This window comes from Cydia fagiglandana, chromosome 8 (genome assembly GCF_963556715.1).
Source record: "Cydia fagiglandana chromosome 8, ilCydFagi1.1, whole genome shotgun sequence".
Taxonomy (NCBI): Eukaryota; Metazoa; Arthropoda; class Insecta; order Lepidoptera; family Tortricidae; genus Cydia; species Cydia fagiglandana.
In genome coordinates, this window is record NC_085939.1 from 5522254 (window position 1) to 5536613 (window position 14360).

At 37.2% G+C, this 14360-nt stretch overlaps 3 protein-coding genes across 4 annotated transcripts in view; 2 read left to right on the top strand and 1 right to left on the bottom strand.

Moving 5' to 3' along the window:
* The first annotated feature begins 1176 nt into the window (after positions 1 to 1176).
* LOC134667003 (uncharacterized) lies at positions 1177 to 2205 on the top strand. Its single transcript, XM_063524311.1, has 2 exons — positions 1177 to 1319; positions 1654 to 2205. The coding sequence occupies exons 1-2, from the start codon at positions 1284 to 1286 to the stop codon at positions 2173 to 2175; spliced, it is 558 nt and encodes a 185-aa protein (XP_063380381.1). The 5' UTR covers positions 1177 to 1283; the 3' UTR covers positions 2176 to 2205.
* Positions 2206 to 5230: 3025 nt separating this feature from the next.
* On the top strand, positions 5231 to 13128 carry LOC134666556 (CCR4-NOT transcription complex subunit 7-like). 2 transcript variants are annotated; one of them, XM_063523754.1, is made up of 8 exons: positions 5231 to 5419; positions 5498 to 5771; positions 6618 to 6727; positions 7436 to 7549; positions 8286 to 8404; positions 8940 to 9097; positions 9674 to 9814; positions 10880 to 13128. In XM_063523754.1, exons 2-8 carry the CDS (start codon positions 5652 to 5654, stop codon positions 10973 to 10975), a joined length of 858 nt encoding a protein of 285 aa, XP_063379824.1. In that variant the 5' UTR covers positions 5231 to 5419; positions 5498 to 5651; the 3' UTR covers positions 10976 to 13128. The 2 variants fall into 2 exon arrangements, with proteins under 2 accessions (XP_063379824.1, XP_063379823.1); XM_063523753.1 differs by having other exon boundaries at positions 5231 to 5771.
* Positions 13124 to 14360, bottom strand: part of LOC134666539 (chromatin-remodeling complex ATPase chain Iswi) — a 34844-nt gene continuing 33607 nt past the window's right edge. The window contains exon 17 of the mRNA XM_063523732.1: positions 13124 to 14223. Coding sequence (XP_063379802.1) covers positions 14031 to 14223 — 193 coding nt within the window. The 3' untranslated portion in view covers positions 13124 to 14030. The remainder of the gene's footprint in view (positions 14224 to 14360) is intronic.

Consider the following 14360-nt stretch of genomic DNA (forward strand, 5'->3'; position numbering starts at 1 on the left):
TAGGTAATCGAATTTTATCTGTTGTGAGACCTACTACCATTGAATAAATTTACGGTTTAGTTTTCACTTGTTTTTAGTCACTCGCCTAAACATGCCTAGTATTTGCCTATTAGGCTAGGCACCTAGGCTCTTCGAAACATGTCGCGCGAATGACTAAAACCGGGCAAGTGCGAGTCGGACTCGCGCACGAAGGGTTCCGTACCATAAAGCAAAAAAAAAAACGGAAAAAAATGCAAAAAGAAAACGGTCACCCATCCAAGTACTGACCACGCCCGACGTTGCTTAACTTTGGTCAAAAATCACGTTTGCTGTATGCGAGCCCCACTTAAATCTTTATTTGTGACGTTCCACGGAAAAAGGTACCTTATGGCGGCTGGCACTTACGTCGCATAGCGCCGTAATAATATTGGAGCGACGTTAATAATAGCGTAAGCGCCAACCGCCATAAGGTCCCTTTACTCCTGGGTCGTCACATTTTATTTTTTGAGCGTTCCGACTGAACAACTAGCGACCTTCACCAAGGAGGAGTTTTGGCCGAAGGGTGTCAAGTTCCGGCGGTTCCGCGGCCGGCTCCCTGACACTGCGGGGTTGCGAACTGCATCGCAGCCATAATTTTGTCTTTAGTTTTAAGATATATTTTGTATTAATATGTATGCTAGTTTTAAGGTATTTATCTATGGGCCAATAGTTGCCTGAAAATAAATGTTTTCATTTCATTTCATTCATTTCATTTATTCTGTTTTTAGTATTTGTTGTTATATCGGCAACAGAAATACATCATCTGTGAAAATTTCAACTGTACGTCTAGCTATCACGGTTCGTGAGATACAGCCTGGTGACAGACAGACGGACAGACGGACGGACAGCGAAGTCTTAGTAATAGGGTCCCGTTTTACCCTTTGGCTACGGAACCCTAAAAACGAGTATAAACCCTAAAATTATTCAATAAAAGACGTATAGGATACTTAAGTACCTAACACTCTTTTTTTCGTTTATAATAATAATAAACATATACAGCTACTTAGCTATATATTTCAAAATTTAAACAGATATTTCTGAATACAAATGTATCGATAACAAATTTACCAAAAGTAATAAACCTGTAGGCTTAGACAGTACTAAAGAGGCTCTCGCAATAAGTACTTGTTTTATCTCATACGAGATAAATGGAAGTGTTACTCGTTAATTACTTTATTTTTTTAAAGTTAAGCTGCCATTAAACTAACTACTGTCTTCCAAGGGTTACTACGGGTTGGGATAAATTTACATCTTTTATTTTCAAAATGCCACGAGTTTGGATTTTTACAGTGTTTATCATAGTAAGTTTTTTGTTCCCATAGTAAAATCTTAAAATCTTAATTCAATATAAGTAAATTAATAATTAAATAAGCATTCATTTCAATATGTATGTATAACATTGACAGTTTTTTTTAATATTTTGTTTTTCATTGCGTTTATTTTAGTGTTGATGATTTAGCTTACAGTAAGTATTGTATCAAATAGTATCAATGAGTCATAATATGTGTTTAACACGTCGAGAACATGCGTTGTTTTCATTCTTGTAATCAAACGATTTAGATCGTTATACGTGTACCTAGACTTAGGGGCCTATTAAACTGTTAAGCAGATAAAGGATTAGCGTTTCAATTGCAGGGCTTATTGAGCGACGTCAGTGAAGCTAGTTGCTCGGACCGTGGACGGTTTCCGAACGAGAACCTGCCCAACTGCCAAGGATACACCATGTGTCTTCAAGGCGCTCCAGGTGTTTACACACAAATAGACCTCAGCTGTCCAGATAACTTTGTTTACAGCCACGTAGACCACCAGTGTACGAACGTGACCAGCTACCAGTGCTATCCGGAGTACAATTGCATTAGCGTAGGAAACTTTGAAGGAAGCAGAGACAAAAATTGCACCATGTATGTTGCTTGCGTTCAAGGGCTAAACCAACTCGCTACCGCCAGACTAATGCAGTGCCCAGAAAATACGCTCTATAGTCCTGTAGAAGGTGCTTGTGTCAACAGCACGATGTTTACCTGTGACAACGATGGAAAACCGAGCGTTCATGATGCTATGCCGAGCCAGGAGACTAGTAATACCTCTACAAATAACGCAGTTAATCTGTGCTATAAGTATGCTATACTTGTTTATTTAATGGTTGTTCTAGCTCTATGAATAAATTGTATTTGAGTCTTGTTATAATAATTGTTGTTATTGTATATTCACCTCCTTCAAAAATCCTAACTAGCATCATAACTAAAGGGTGAGTACTATTAAATTGTCGCAATTTGAATAAAATTTTATACAATAAAATAATATACAATAAAATTCAAAAATGTTTATTATTGGTAAGTTTATGATAAAATAGGCGAGCTAAAACCGTTTTATTGTTTGTCTAAAGCACGACGTGAGAATTCTCGGACTTTACTCTTGACCCGACTCATAGAATTTTGCACGGAATCATTTGTGATAAGTTTAGTACATTTAATCCACTTCCTTTTGAAATCGGGCAATGATGTGGCCGGTTGGCATGTTTTCCGCAATTTTGTTTTTATATTTGCCCAGTATTTTTCTATCGGCCGTAATTCTGGGCAATTTGGCGGATTTAATCCCTTTGGTACAACATCGACAGAATTCAAATTATACCAATCCATAGCTCTAGATGAATAATGGCAACTTGCCAAATCCGGCCAAAATAATGTCGAACAATTGTGCTTTTTAATAAGTGGCAACAACCTTTTCTTTAGGCATTCGGATATATAAATATCTGTGTTAATTGTGCCAGTGGTTACAAAAGGCGAACTTCTCATACCGCACTGGCATATCGCTTGCCACACGAGGAACTTTTTGGCAAATTTCTCGACTGGAATCACTTTTTCTGATTCAGGCAGACCCGAGACGTTGCGGGAAGAAAAGTATTGATTGCCTGGTATTGAATTGAAATCAGCCTTTACATACGTTTCGTCATCAATGATTAAGCAACCTGCTGTATTTTGAACAAACAAGGCGTACAATAATCTAGAACGTCGAACTGCTCGATTATACTGATCAACGGTTCTTTTCGGAGCTTTTTGTTTTTTGTATGTAACAATACCGCAGTTTTTTTTTATTTTTTGTACATTGCTTTGGCTTGTTCCAACTTTTTTGGACACATCTCGGGACGAAATAGCCGGATTTTGATCAAACAGCTTACACACCTTTGATTCCAACTTTTTGTTCCGTTTTCTTGTCGGATGACCCTCTCGCTGCTTTCTTTCAGTAGTTTTACCTCGTTTTAGCTTTTTTATGGTCCTTTGCACTGTTCTCCGAGTTGTATTGCACGATTTTGCAAGTTCCAAAGTAGATATATAGGGATTCATAGTAAATTTTTGCAAAATTAAATCGCGCACGCTTTTTTCTTTTGACGACATCTTGAAAGACAAATACAAGTGAATGTTTTTTTTTAAGAATAAAAGATGCCAATACATTCTAATTTTGATATATATAATAAGTTTTACCAAAAAGGTTGAGAGTCTAGAAAAAAAAACGGAATATGTTAGCGACAATTTAATAGTACTCACCCTTTAGGATCCTAAATAACACCCATGCATGCACCTTCCCTAAAAATATGCTAAAAATTTGTTCCTAGCGTCAAAGATATATTTACACTTTTGCACCTTACTCCTTTGTGTATATTATAGACTAACATTAGCCTTAAGATAAAATTGTCACTAACACTATTGATCCAAGTTGGTCACGAATAAATGAATTTATTATATATTTATTTGTAATAAGGCGAAAAATGTAATAGTTATTTGTTTTACAAGGGGGCATAGTTGTTGTTTAACCGCACTTGCTCATATTGATACCCGAGCAAGCGAAAGATTCCAAAATTGAACCACGAGCGTAGCGAGTGGTTCGATAAATGGAATCTTAAGAGTTGCGAGGGTTTCAAAGCACGAGGGTTAAACAAAATTTGCCCCCGAGTGAAACACAAAATTTTTCACCACACCAATCCAAAGCAAATATTAAATGTAAAATATCATACAAAATCAAACCAAATCAAATCCAAATCATTCAAAATCATCATTTAAAAGTCAATTCCACCAGCAAACTTAAGAAAACAACTCAAAATTTGCATTGCCTCACATGTGAATAAAATCCAACTTTGCTATCAGTTTTTGAAGTGCAAAGTAAGCCTTTCCGAGCTGGTGTGGTGAAAACATCTATTTTACGTCGACTGTACCTCCTGGTACTTTGTCTAACGCTAGTACTAGCACCTAAAAGAAAGGGATGACTATAGTTTTTTTTGTTCTTATTTTTGTTTGTTTTTGTCTTAGTCTCACATTTTTTTATTTCCCACCGTAAATTTAATTATGGTGGGCAGCAAAAAAATCGACCGTAGTGTCACATTGCGTATGTTTTGTCCCTCACGGACTCGTTAGCACGTCTATAGGATCCTAGAGTCTGGCTAGCCAAAAATTGTTGACAGATATTTCGTTGTTGTATCACCAATTGTCTATGATTTGAAAAAAAGCTAAAAGTCAGTTGTCGATTTATGTCATTCATTCAAATTGTTTGCGGTTTTTATGGGGTTTATTTTAAATAATATTAATAATTTCTATGCTGAGTGAGGTTCACAAACTATTATTTAAGCTCGTAAATAATTACGACAATGTGCGAAGTCGACGTGTAGCGTTGTATAATGAAAAAGTGCAATGTTTACAACTTCTAACCAAATGTAAACAAAATACGAGGTTGGTGCTCTATAAATATTTTGATACTTTAAGTACTAGTTCTAACATTTGCCGATTACTTTGATTAAGTACGTGAATTTATTAATGCCTGAATCTCATAAATAGGACAAGTGTATAAAGAAACGGATAAATTAAAAGTTCTGAAAAATATCTATAAAATCTAAATATTGGAATGTAAACATGTGTGTTTGTCGTTGACTGTACTTTAAATAGTGGTAGAAATTATGTGAGCTGACTTTGAGTGCACTTAAACGTTAATTTAGCTTATTTCCTTAGGTACCTTATTTGTGCACAGAATATCAAAGATATTGTCTAGTATCAAAACTATAATTCCTACTACACAAAGTGTGACCAGCCCAAGATTTTTTGAATTTCCCGCCAATAATTTAGGTAAAATTTCAGTAGCCAGACTCTACCATCTATGCCATCTGCGCAAGCGATATTCATGGGGTTTGTAGAGCCCTTTAAAAAAAAAGTTGTGTCCCATCTGTCACTGTCAAACTAACGTCAGTGCAATGACCACAGCAGTAAGAAAGTAAGAATGCAACTGCAATGGCAAAAGTGAATTAAGATATTTAAATCTCAAATAACGCTAGTTAATTGTGTAATATACATATACAGTAACAGTGTTGAAATTTAAAATATATATATTAAGAAACAAAGTACTTTTTGCCTCAAATAAGGTCGGCATAGTCTCATAAACATAAATGATCAAACGCTTTTATTCCCGGCTTATTTATTGATTTTAAATCTCTGCGCAGGTGCCCCTGGCTAATCTAATTGCAGTCAAAATTTTCAAAAAGGAAAACTGCATTTTTGCCCTTCCGAGGACTATTTATACAAATTCATTCACTTTCAAGTTTACTCGTCGCATATTGTGCTTATAACCGCTTTTACACTAACGTGCCAAAAGCTATGATTCTACAGATGCCAACCGCTAGTTTCGGCGTAAATATGAATTCAGTGAAAGATGACTGTGCAATCAAAAATGTTTGGAACCACAATCTCCATGAGGAATTTCATGTCATTCGAAAGGTAAACATTTTTTTTACGCATCCTTGTGCTATATTATAGCTGTTTCTCGAATACGTAGCTAAAACATCATCAGTGGTGTGTAAAAAATATTGGACATATAAAACATGAATGTACTTCGAAACATTCACTCAGAACCAAACAGACACTCAGATACACACAAACAACAGTTCTCTCTCTCTCTTCTTCGTCAAAACCTCATGACTGAGGGTCGTGACCACCACAAGTCGCTTTAACTTGGATTGCTCTCCAACCTCGCCGATCTTCTGCCTTCCGCATAGAGCCCTGGAACTTGACATGTGTGACTTCCTCGGTGGCATCAAACCAACGTGTGGGTATTCTGCCTCTGCCTCTTCTGCCCTCGACCTGGCCACCGATCATCAACTTCTCTAGACTGTCGGGTTCCCACCGGGCCAAGTGCCCAAAGAAGCCGAGGATTCTCCTGAGACTGATAGTAGAGAGACGGGTTTTTATGTTGAGTTCGTTCAAACAACAATTACTCAGATACTAATAGAAATATTTGTTTTGGGTTTAGCATCATCCTTTCATAATCTCAAAAAGGTACAGTCAAGTGTAAAAATATGGGTGCATACAACATAAGAGATGTGGGACATATTTTTGAGTATGACGAGTGCACCCATACTTTTACACTTGACTGTACTTTGATTGGTGGTAAATAATCTAAGTAGGTACCTATCATTTTTGGGAAATTTTAAATAACAATATGTCTAAATAGCCACATGCACAACATGCAGGCCAAGCGGCCTGCTGTGGTTTGGGTTTAGGAGGTTGAGGAGCTTTTGTAGATTTTTTTTAAGTGTGATATTTTTTTTAATGTGTGTTCTTCAGATTGTGCAAAAGTACCACTGGGTGGCAATGGACACAGAGTTTCCAGGAGTGGTGGCGAGGCCTATTGGTGAATTCAGATCCACAGCAGATTATCAGTACCAACTACTCAGGTAACTATTATATTAATTATTATAAGCTTCTAAAGTTCATTTTTTCTTCACAACACATTGGTAATTAGGATCATCAATAACCTTTACATTTACTTTACTTTATAATTATAATATAATATAATTTAAATTTTACTTAATTTTCAATTATAACAAAAAATTAAATTATAAATATTATAATTGTTGATGTATTATTATTATTTTTGCTTGTATATTCAGCAAATAGGCCACAAGGGCACTTTTACATGTCTACATTGAATATACTTATTCAATATGTATATTATATTGAATATGTATATTCAATGTAGACATGTAAAAGTGCCCTTGTGGCCTATTTGCTGAATAAATGTTGAAGTTTGATATCCAGTGTATTACATAACATACAATGTAATATACACTTTTTACTTTGCACTATTTGTATTGTGTCTTTGTTACCTATAGCTGGTTGAGTTGTATAAAATGTGATTTTACATTAAGTCTTCCATTTCTACTTAATGCAATGCCATTTAAATATATAAAATATAACAGGTAGTATATTAAAAAAGATATTAATTTATAATTTCAAAACAAATGTGGCTTTCCATCAGAGAAGGGTCCTTATGCTGTATGTGCATAGGGACCCTTCATATATACATATAAATGTATAGATTATAAGATAAGATGGTGAATAAAGACTGAATATTATATAAAAAGCCATTAATTATATTTCAGGTGTAATGTAGATCTGCTGCGGATAATTCAGCTGGGGCTAACATTCATGGATGAGAACGGGAAGACGCCTCCAGGCTGCACCACATGGCAGTTCAACTTCAAGTTTAATTTGCAGTAAGACCTTCATTTCTTTATCTTATTGGAGATAAGATTAGCTGAGATAAAAATACCAATTTATATTTAATTGACAAAATTTCCTTAGAGTAACTTGCACCATGCCACTAACCCGGGGATAACCAGTTAAACCGTTAACCAGTTAAAATGTAAAATTGTACCAGTTTCTGGGTTCCAGATTTAACCACTTAAATCCGGGTTATTGAATAGTGCAAGCGGCCCTTAGTGCGTGTCCAGATGTTCCATATCATGTATGTTCGAGATATATTTAAATAGGATTTAAAGACAACCCTCACAAGGTTCACATTATGGGCGTGTTAAATCGTCTTAATAAGTAGCTAAAAAAATTAAGTCAGTATAAAGTTGTAATTAAGGTGCAGGGGGACAATTTCGATAGCGGGGTAGTTTTTTAACTAATCAAAGTATCCTCCATCTTTTACATTCTTAACTAGAGTCCCATATATGTCCAGATAGCGAAAAGATGTGTTGTGTGTCTCTAGTTAATAATGTAAAACATGGAAGATATTTTGATTAGTTAAAATTACCCCGCAGTCGAAATTGTCCCCTGCACTGCACCTTATAAGGAATTAAATAGTTTTTTTAGTAAGTATAAATTTTTCTTTAGAATTCGCGAATGTACCGACTGTGCCTAATTATTGGAAACTCGTAATAACAAATTACGTAGTAAATAAATACCCCGTTTTTGATACTTAGCATTTATAATATTTTTTTGTAGGGAGGATATGTATGCACAGGACTCCATTGATTTACTGCAGAATTCTGGGCTTCAGTTTAGAGAGCATGAGGAGCACGGCATTGAACCATTAGAGTTTGCAGAACTGCTCATGTCTTCAGGTTGGTTGCTTCTTTTATATTTTAACTTAAATATGGTTTATAGGACGTCCATAAAGTTGCGTGGGCCAGATTCGTGAAAGGTACGTTATTACTACCTAGGAGGAATATATTGATGTTAGAGCATCTTATTAGCAAAGGTTAATGAGGATAAGACCGTCTATGAGGTAAGACGGTCTACATGCTTTTTCATTGCTTCTAACTCTTGCGTTTGTCTGCATACCCCACTTACAGATCGATGGTATAGACCAGCGCTTCTGAAATTTTTTTTGGAACAAAACCTTTTTTGAAAGGGTTAAGTTAAGCGAAATATTTGACGGAGCTCCATATAAAAAAAAATTGTCGGTCGCTATTTAACTGTGGACCAGAGATATACGAGTAGAAGACCTGGTTATTGATTTATTTTCCCTTTTTATCGCGGAGCCCCCATAGAGGCTTAGAGATGCCTAGAGGTCCGCGGAGCACACTTTGAGAATGGCTAGTATAGACTTGTTTTTGTAATAGATATTTTTATAAATTTCTGTATTATTTATTTCAGGCATAGTATTAATGGATAACATTAACTGGTTGAGCTTTCACTCCGGCTACGATTTTGGGTACCTACTAAAGCTGCTGACAGATCAAAACTTGCCTCAGGAAGAGAATGATTTCTTTGAAAGTCTACGGTTGTATTTTCCAACTGTTTATGATGTCAAAGTAAGTATTTTTTTCTTCTTTTTATACTACCTAGTTAACCCTGCGAGTATGCCACGCCATCTAGTGAAACTACTATTTAGAAGTGTTTAATTTTTCTTCAAATTTTACAATATAGTCTGTGTTGTGTAAATAATATTTGTATTGGGCTTCTACAATGTTTTTCATCAAAGCTGGTGGTGGGGCTGTCACTATCACTACAGTACAATTACTGGTACCTACCATAAATTTGTAAGGTGTATTTGGGCAATCCCGAAAAGTTCAGACTTTCACCCTTATTTATAATAGAATTACGGGTGATTTTCTAAGTTAGGCGACATTTTGAAGTAGTCGGAATTACCCGAATACACCTTACTTAAAAATTACCCGCGTTCATTTAACACCTACATAGTTAGGCTAATATTGTGTAAAATTATGTATATGAGTGGGTCAAATGCTTACCTACAGTTTTCGTCATGTCAATTCAGTTAATATGCTATAGAGCTAAATATCACGTGAACTTTTCAGCTTGAGCTGGATAAGAAAATACATTTGAGATTAAAATGTAGTAATTTCTCATTGTACCTATTTATATTTCAGTACTTAATGAAATTATGCAAGAACCTAAAAGGGGGGCTCCAAGAGGTAGCAGATCAGCTGGAGCTCCGGCGCGTGGGGCCGCAGCACCAGGCCGGCTCCGACTCGCACCTCACTGGCATGGCCTTCTTCAAGATCAAAGAGGTAAACTAAAACCACAGCACAGTATAATAAAGAGTACTTGAGTTTTGAGTAATTGAAGTCATCGAACTTGACAACAAACTGGCGGGAACCCTAGCACGTCTTATTTCACTCACACAAGCATGGTACGCGTTCACCTACACGAGCTTAGATTGTGTGCGTAGGAACGCGTTTGTTTCATACATTTGATCGCCAGTGTCCGTGGTGTGACCACAGACTAATGGTGTTATTTTGATAAACGCTTTACTGGACTGAGCGGCTATCGCGAAAATCGAAGTTCGCAAATTGCGGGGATCTTTCTCTTTTACTCTAATGAAGGCGTAAATAGAGTGACAGAGAAAAATCCCCGCAATTTGCGAACTTCGATTTTCGCGGTTATAGCCCTGAATTAGCTATGCATCGTTTTTTTATCTGTGATTGAAATATGAATTTGTAAGGAAGGGATAAAACATAATTTAACTGAATCAGGCCCGTAAAGTTTTGTGAATAAGACGGTAAACCTATAAGCATACCATAAATGTTCGTACGCTTGCGATGGCAGCATATGCAATGCGATAAAACTAAAAACAAGTTTTAACATTGCTGACAAAACGACAAATTTCTAACATATGACGTTTGTAACGCCACTCCACACTTCGTCACATCATAGTCTGTAGGTACAGAAACCCCCTTATTCATAAAACTTAGCTATCTCTTACAAACCTCAGAAAATTTTTGTTCCACAGGCGTATACCGATTTTTTTTTAAATAATAATTATCAGAGTCATAAGTGAAGTATTTGGTTGAAGAAATGTCACTTTTGACATTGACAGATCAGATCCATAACTGTTCCAAATCTAATTATTAAAATCCGAATACGCCTGTCTTTCTAACAAACCGAAATGTCAAGATGACTATTTTCAACGGTTTGTAAGAGCGGGGACACACTTTCGCGCTTGCGGCGAAATTGCTGCGCGCTCGTCTCGCTTTCAACTTGCTCGCAAATCAAGTCCAGCTCTTAGATTCGCTAAATATTAGGAACAACGACTGTAGGTGTAAGTAATGTAATGTATATTGTATGTTGGTCAGATATTCTTCGACGGCAACATCGAGAGCACGAGCGGGCACCTGTACGGGCTGGGCGCGCCGGCGGGCTCCACCGACGACGCGGGCTCCTCGCCGTGAATTATCTTATATTACCTATCGTTATCATGTATAATATCCTATAGTCTAGAAAATTAATAATTCAATGAGTATATGCCTTAGACCAGCGTCGGCAACAACCGGCCCGCGAGCCTCCCTGGCTATTTTGTATGTAATATTGACAAACGTCAAAGTCACAAATATTACCAAAGTGCGGCCCGCGTCAACTTCGTTAACTAATGTGGCCCTTGGCTGCTAAAAGGTTGCCGACCGCTACCTTAGACCATAGAGAAATAAGTGAGCATACTGATCGCCCAGACATGGCTATTTTTAAGCTCGCTCCACACTCGCAGATCTGCGAACTCGACTCACACTCGGGAACGCGGCTTCGCGCCGCGATTCGCGCACGAGTGTGGAGCGGGCTTTCCTAACGAACTTTAATTTAGACGAGAGTCACGCGTCATCCCATTGTTATTTATATTGTGTATGGCGGAGTGTCCTCAAACGGGTTAAATTGAAGCTCGTATTATTATTTTATTAAGAATAAGTTTTAAGAAAACAGACTTAAAACTCATTATTATTAATTTAATAGGTTTTTAAAGAGGCTTACAGATTACCAGTTCGCTGGACGATGTCAGCCTGTTAGATAAACGCAAAAGTGACTGTTCCGAACTGACAGGCTGATATCGTCCCGTCCGGCGAACTGGTAATCATTGGGTTGGGCCCCTTTAGCCATGAATGAAGTGGGCACTCGATGCTTACTTATTGTTTTCTATGCTTAGGCTTAATTCAGTCCGACTCCGATACGCATCCGACGAGCCGCAACGGAGAGTATAATATGAAGCCTATACAACGCGACACGTAATAACCACACAATAATAATCACATTAATTTAATGCGATGTGCAGTCTCCATAATATATGTAGTTCATACGTTTCACTAACCTGTCCAATGTCATTTCGTCTCACTCTCTCATTAAGCATGAGACGCAAAACACAATAGACAAAGATATTGAACAGATGAAATGAAATACCACCCTAAGGCCCCATATACACGAGAGCTTTTTCAACGCTCGTTAAATAGGCGCTTGAATCAGTCTACACGCTAAATTCTATTTAACGACCAACGCTTAAAGTCGAAAATCCAACAACGCTTGATTAAAAGCTGAATAAATACACATGTATTCATTTGTGTCATTCAAACGCTTTTTTAACATGCGTTGAAAAAGCTCTCGTGTCAATGGGGCCTAACCGAGTATTCGCGTCGAACAGAAGTGAGCCTAATCCACACTATGAATAAACAGGTAATGAACTTGTGTTAAGATCATACAAAGTGCTCTTGAGATAAAAATGGTAGCAACGAATGAGCCTGGAGCGTTATTCAATTTTTTTTGTGACAACAGTCATGTCCACAATTACCCATCCCATGGGCACCATTTTATGAAGATTTTACTTACTATCGCCGTAGGTTGATCTGTGTAAAATTATCCTATAATTATACATATATAATTTTACGAAATAAGAAGAATTTTTGTTAATAACTGCGAGTCCGTGACATGGCAGCTGTCAAAAAAGAAACGAATAGCGTTCTTGATGTTGGGAATTCAAAAATATATCAAATTAAAATATATAAACTGAAATAATTTTAAGCGCTATATGAACACTCCAAGCAAATATCATGGTTTTTGAGATGCCACTACAATGAATAACTATACTCGGATTTTTTATTAGTTGCGAGTAATTAAAGCTGTCGTTTATTCACAAGAGAGGGTGTTCTAATGTCGCTCTTGTAATGCACGCAAGTCTCTAACATATTTATTAATCATTACCCTCCTTTTGATTTGCCAATGTGGGGTAAAAAGAGGCTAGCATGCATTATGGCGCGTACACACCCAGCCAAGAAACGCGAACGCCTTCGTTAGTCCTGTCTGGAGGGTTTAGCGAACGCCAATGACGTCCGTTTGCGTTCTCCGACGATCCGGAGTGTGATGGCAAGGACCTCCGCTTGTTGTCATCTACCTACAAGTTTTCGTGAAACGGCATACTTTGTATATCTAATAATTATTCAAATTGACATTCTCCAATTAATGTATTTACTACAAGTAATAAAAATCTGAGTATAATTTATAATCGTCAACCAAATGTATTATTATTATTGAGCTTGTTAATGAGTAACAATAAAACAAATGGAACGGATTGAGTATCAATTTATTGTAATAAATGTAAAATCTCATGACCTGTTATTAACACTTCATAGGTAAAAATATCACTTGATTTTAATTGTTTCACAAATATCTATTATATCACACGCTCGTCGTTTTGGGTAATCTCACTGGATAGTAGAGGGGGGGGGAAGGGTATCATCACAAATGACCGTTACATTAATCTTTATTGTACTGTTTTTCACGCCTTATTTCCATTGTGGCAATTTCATTTCATGGCACCCTTCCTTATATTGACAGCATTAGGTTGAGATAGATATTTCAGGCTAAGCTTTTTAAAATTTAAAACTTATGCAGATCTGTCAGAAAATAAATTAGGGGACTTAAAAATACTGGAATTCAAAGTTACATCGATACGGATCGAAATCACACACAATTTATTATAATTAATAATTCATTCAACACACACTATTTAGATAAGAAGAAAATTCTTAACTATTACTGTCGTCACAGACCAGAGGTCGAATAAAGAGAGACGTACAAAAAAGTAAATTTAAACATCGGGACTAAACTAACATTTATTATTCGTACAGGTTGTACAGTCGCGGAGCGACCAAGGTGCTCATAAATATCTGAGCACGCACTCAACGCCTTGACAATAGAGGTATTGCTATTTCGCAGTGCAAGTATCGCGATCGTACTTTGAGACGCGGTGTGTATAGGCCGGGAGTGTATAACCGTTATTCATAAACGCATTACAAGCCTCAGTATTAATCGTTCGTCTTAATCTGTCATCACGAGTTGTGTATTTGTAAGAAAGGGATAAAACAAATGCACTAATCGAGTCTTGTAAAGTGTTATGAATAAGGGGGTTTAATGTATGGTAGACCGTGGGAGTGTGTGGGTGTGTGCGGCTCGGAGGCGGCCGGCCGCGGCTCATTTCTTCTTCTTCTTGTGTTTCTGCGCGTTGTCGGGCGTGTTGTCGGCCTTGCGCTTGTTGGCGGCGCCCTTGGAGGCTCCGCTCGGGGTGTTCTGGTTGGCGGGGCCGCCCTTTTTCTTCTTTTCCGCCCGTTCCTTCTCCTCTAGCTCTTGGTTTTCTCTTTCGATTAGTGTGATTAGCGTGTTACATCTGAAAAGATATTTTTCCGTATAAATTTGCACTAAACCATAGTAGAAGTAGTGTACGCGTGCCTCAGTGAGGGACAAAACTTACGCAATGCGATACTATCTTCTTCCTCGCGTTATCCCAGCATTTTGCCATGGCTC

Coding starts and splice junctions, on each gene's coding strand:
- LOC134667003 (XM_063524311.1), top strand. CDS start 1,284: ATGCCACGAGTTTGGATTTTTACAGTGTTTATCATA. Junction 1,320..1,653: donor TTTTTACAGTGTTTATCATA/GTAAGTTTTTTG, acceptor TTTCAATTGCAG/GGCTTATTGAGCGACGTCAG.
- LOC134666556 (XM_063523753.1), top strand. CDS start 5,652: ATGATTCTACAGATGCCAACCGCTAGTTTCGGCGTAAATATGAATTCA. Junction 8,405..8,939: donor AGAACTGCTCATGTCTTCAG/GTTGGTTGCTTC, acceptor TATTTATTTCAG/GCATAGTATTAATGGATAAC. Junction 9,815..10,879: donor CCTTCTTCAAGATCAAAGAG/GTAAACTAAAAC, acceptor TATGTTGGTCAG/ATATTCTTCGACGGCAACAT.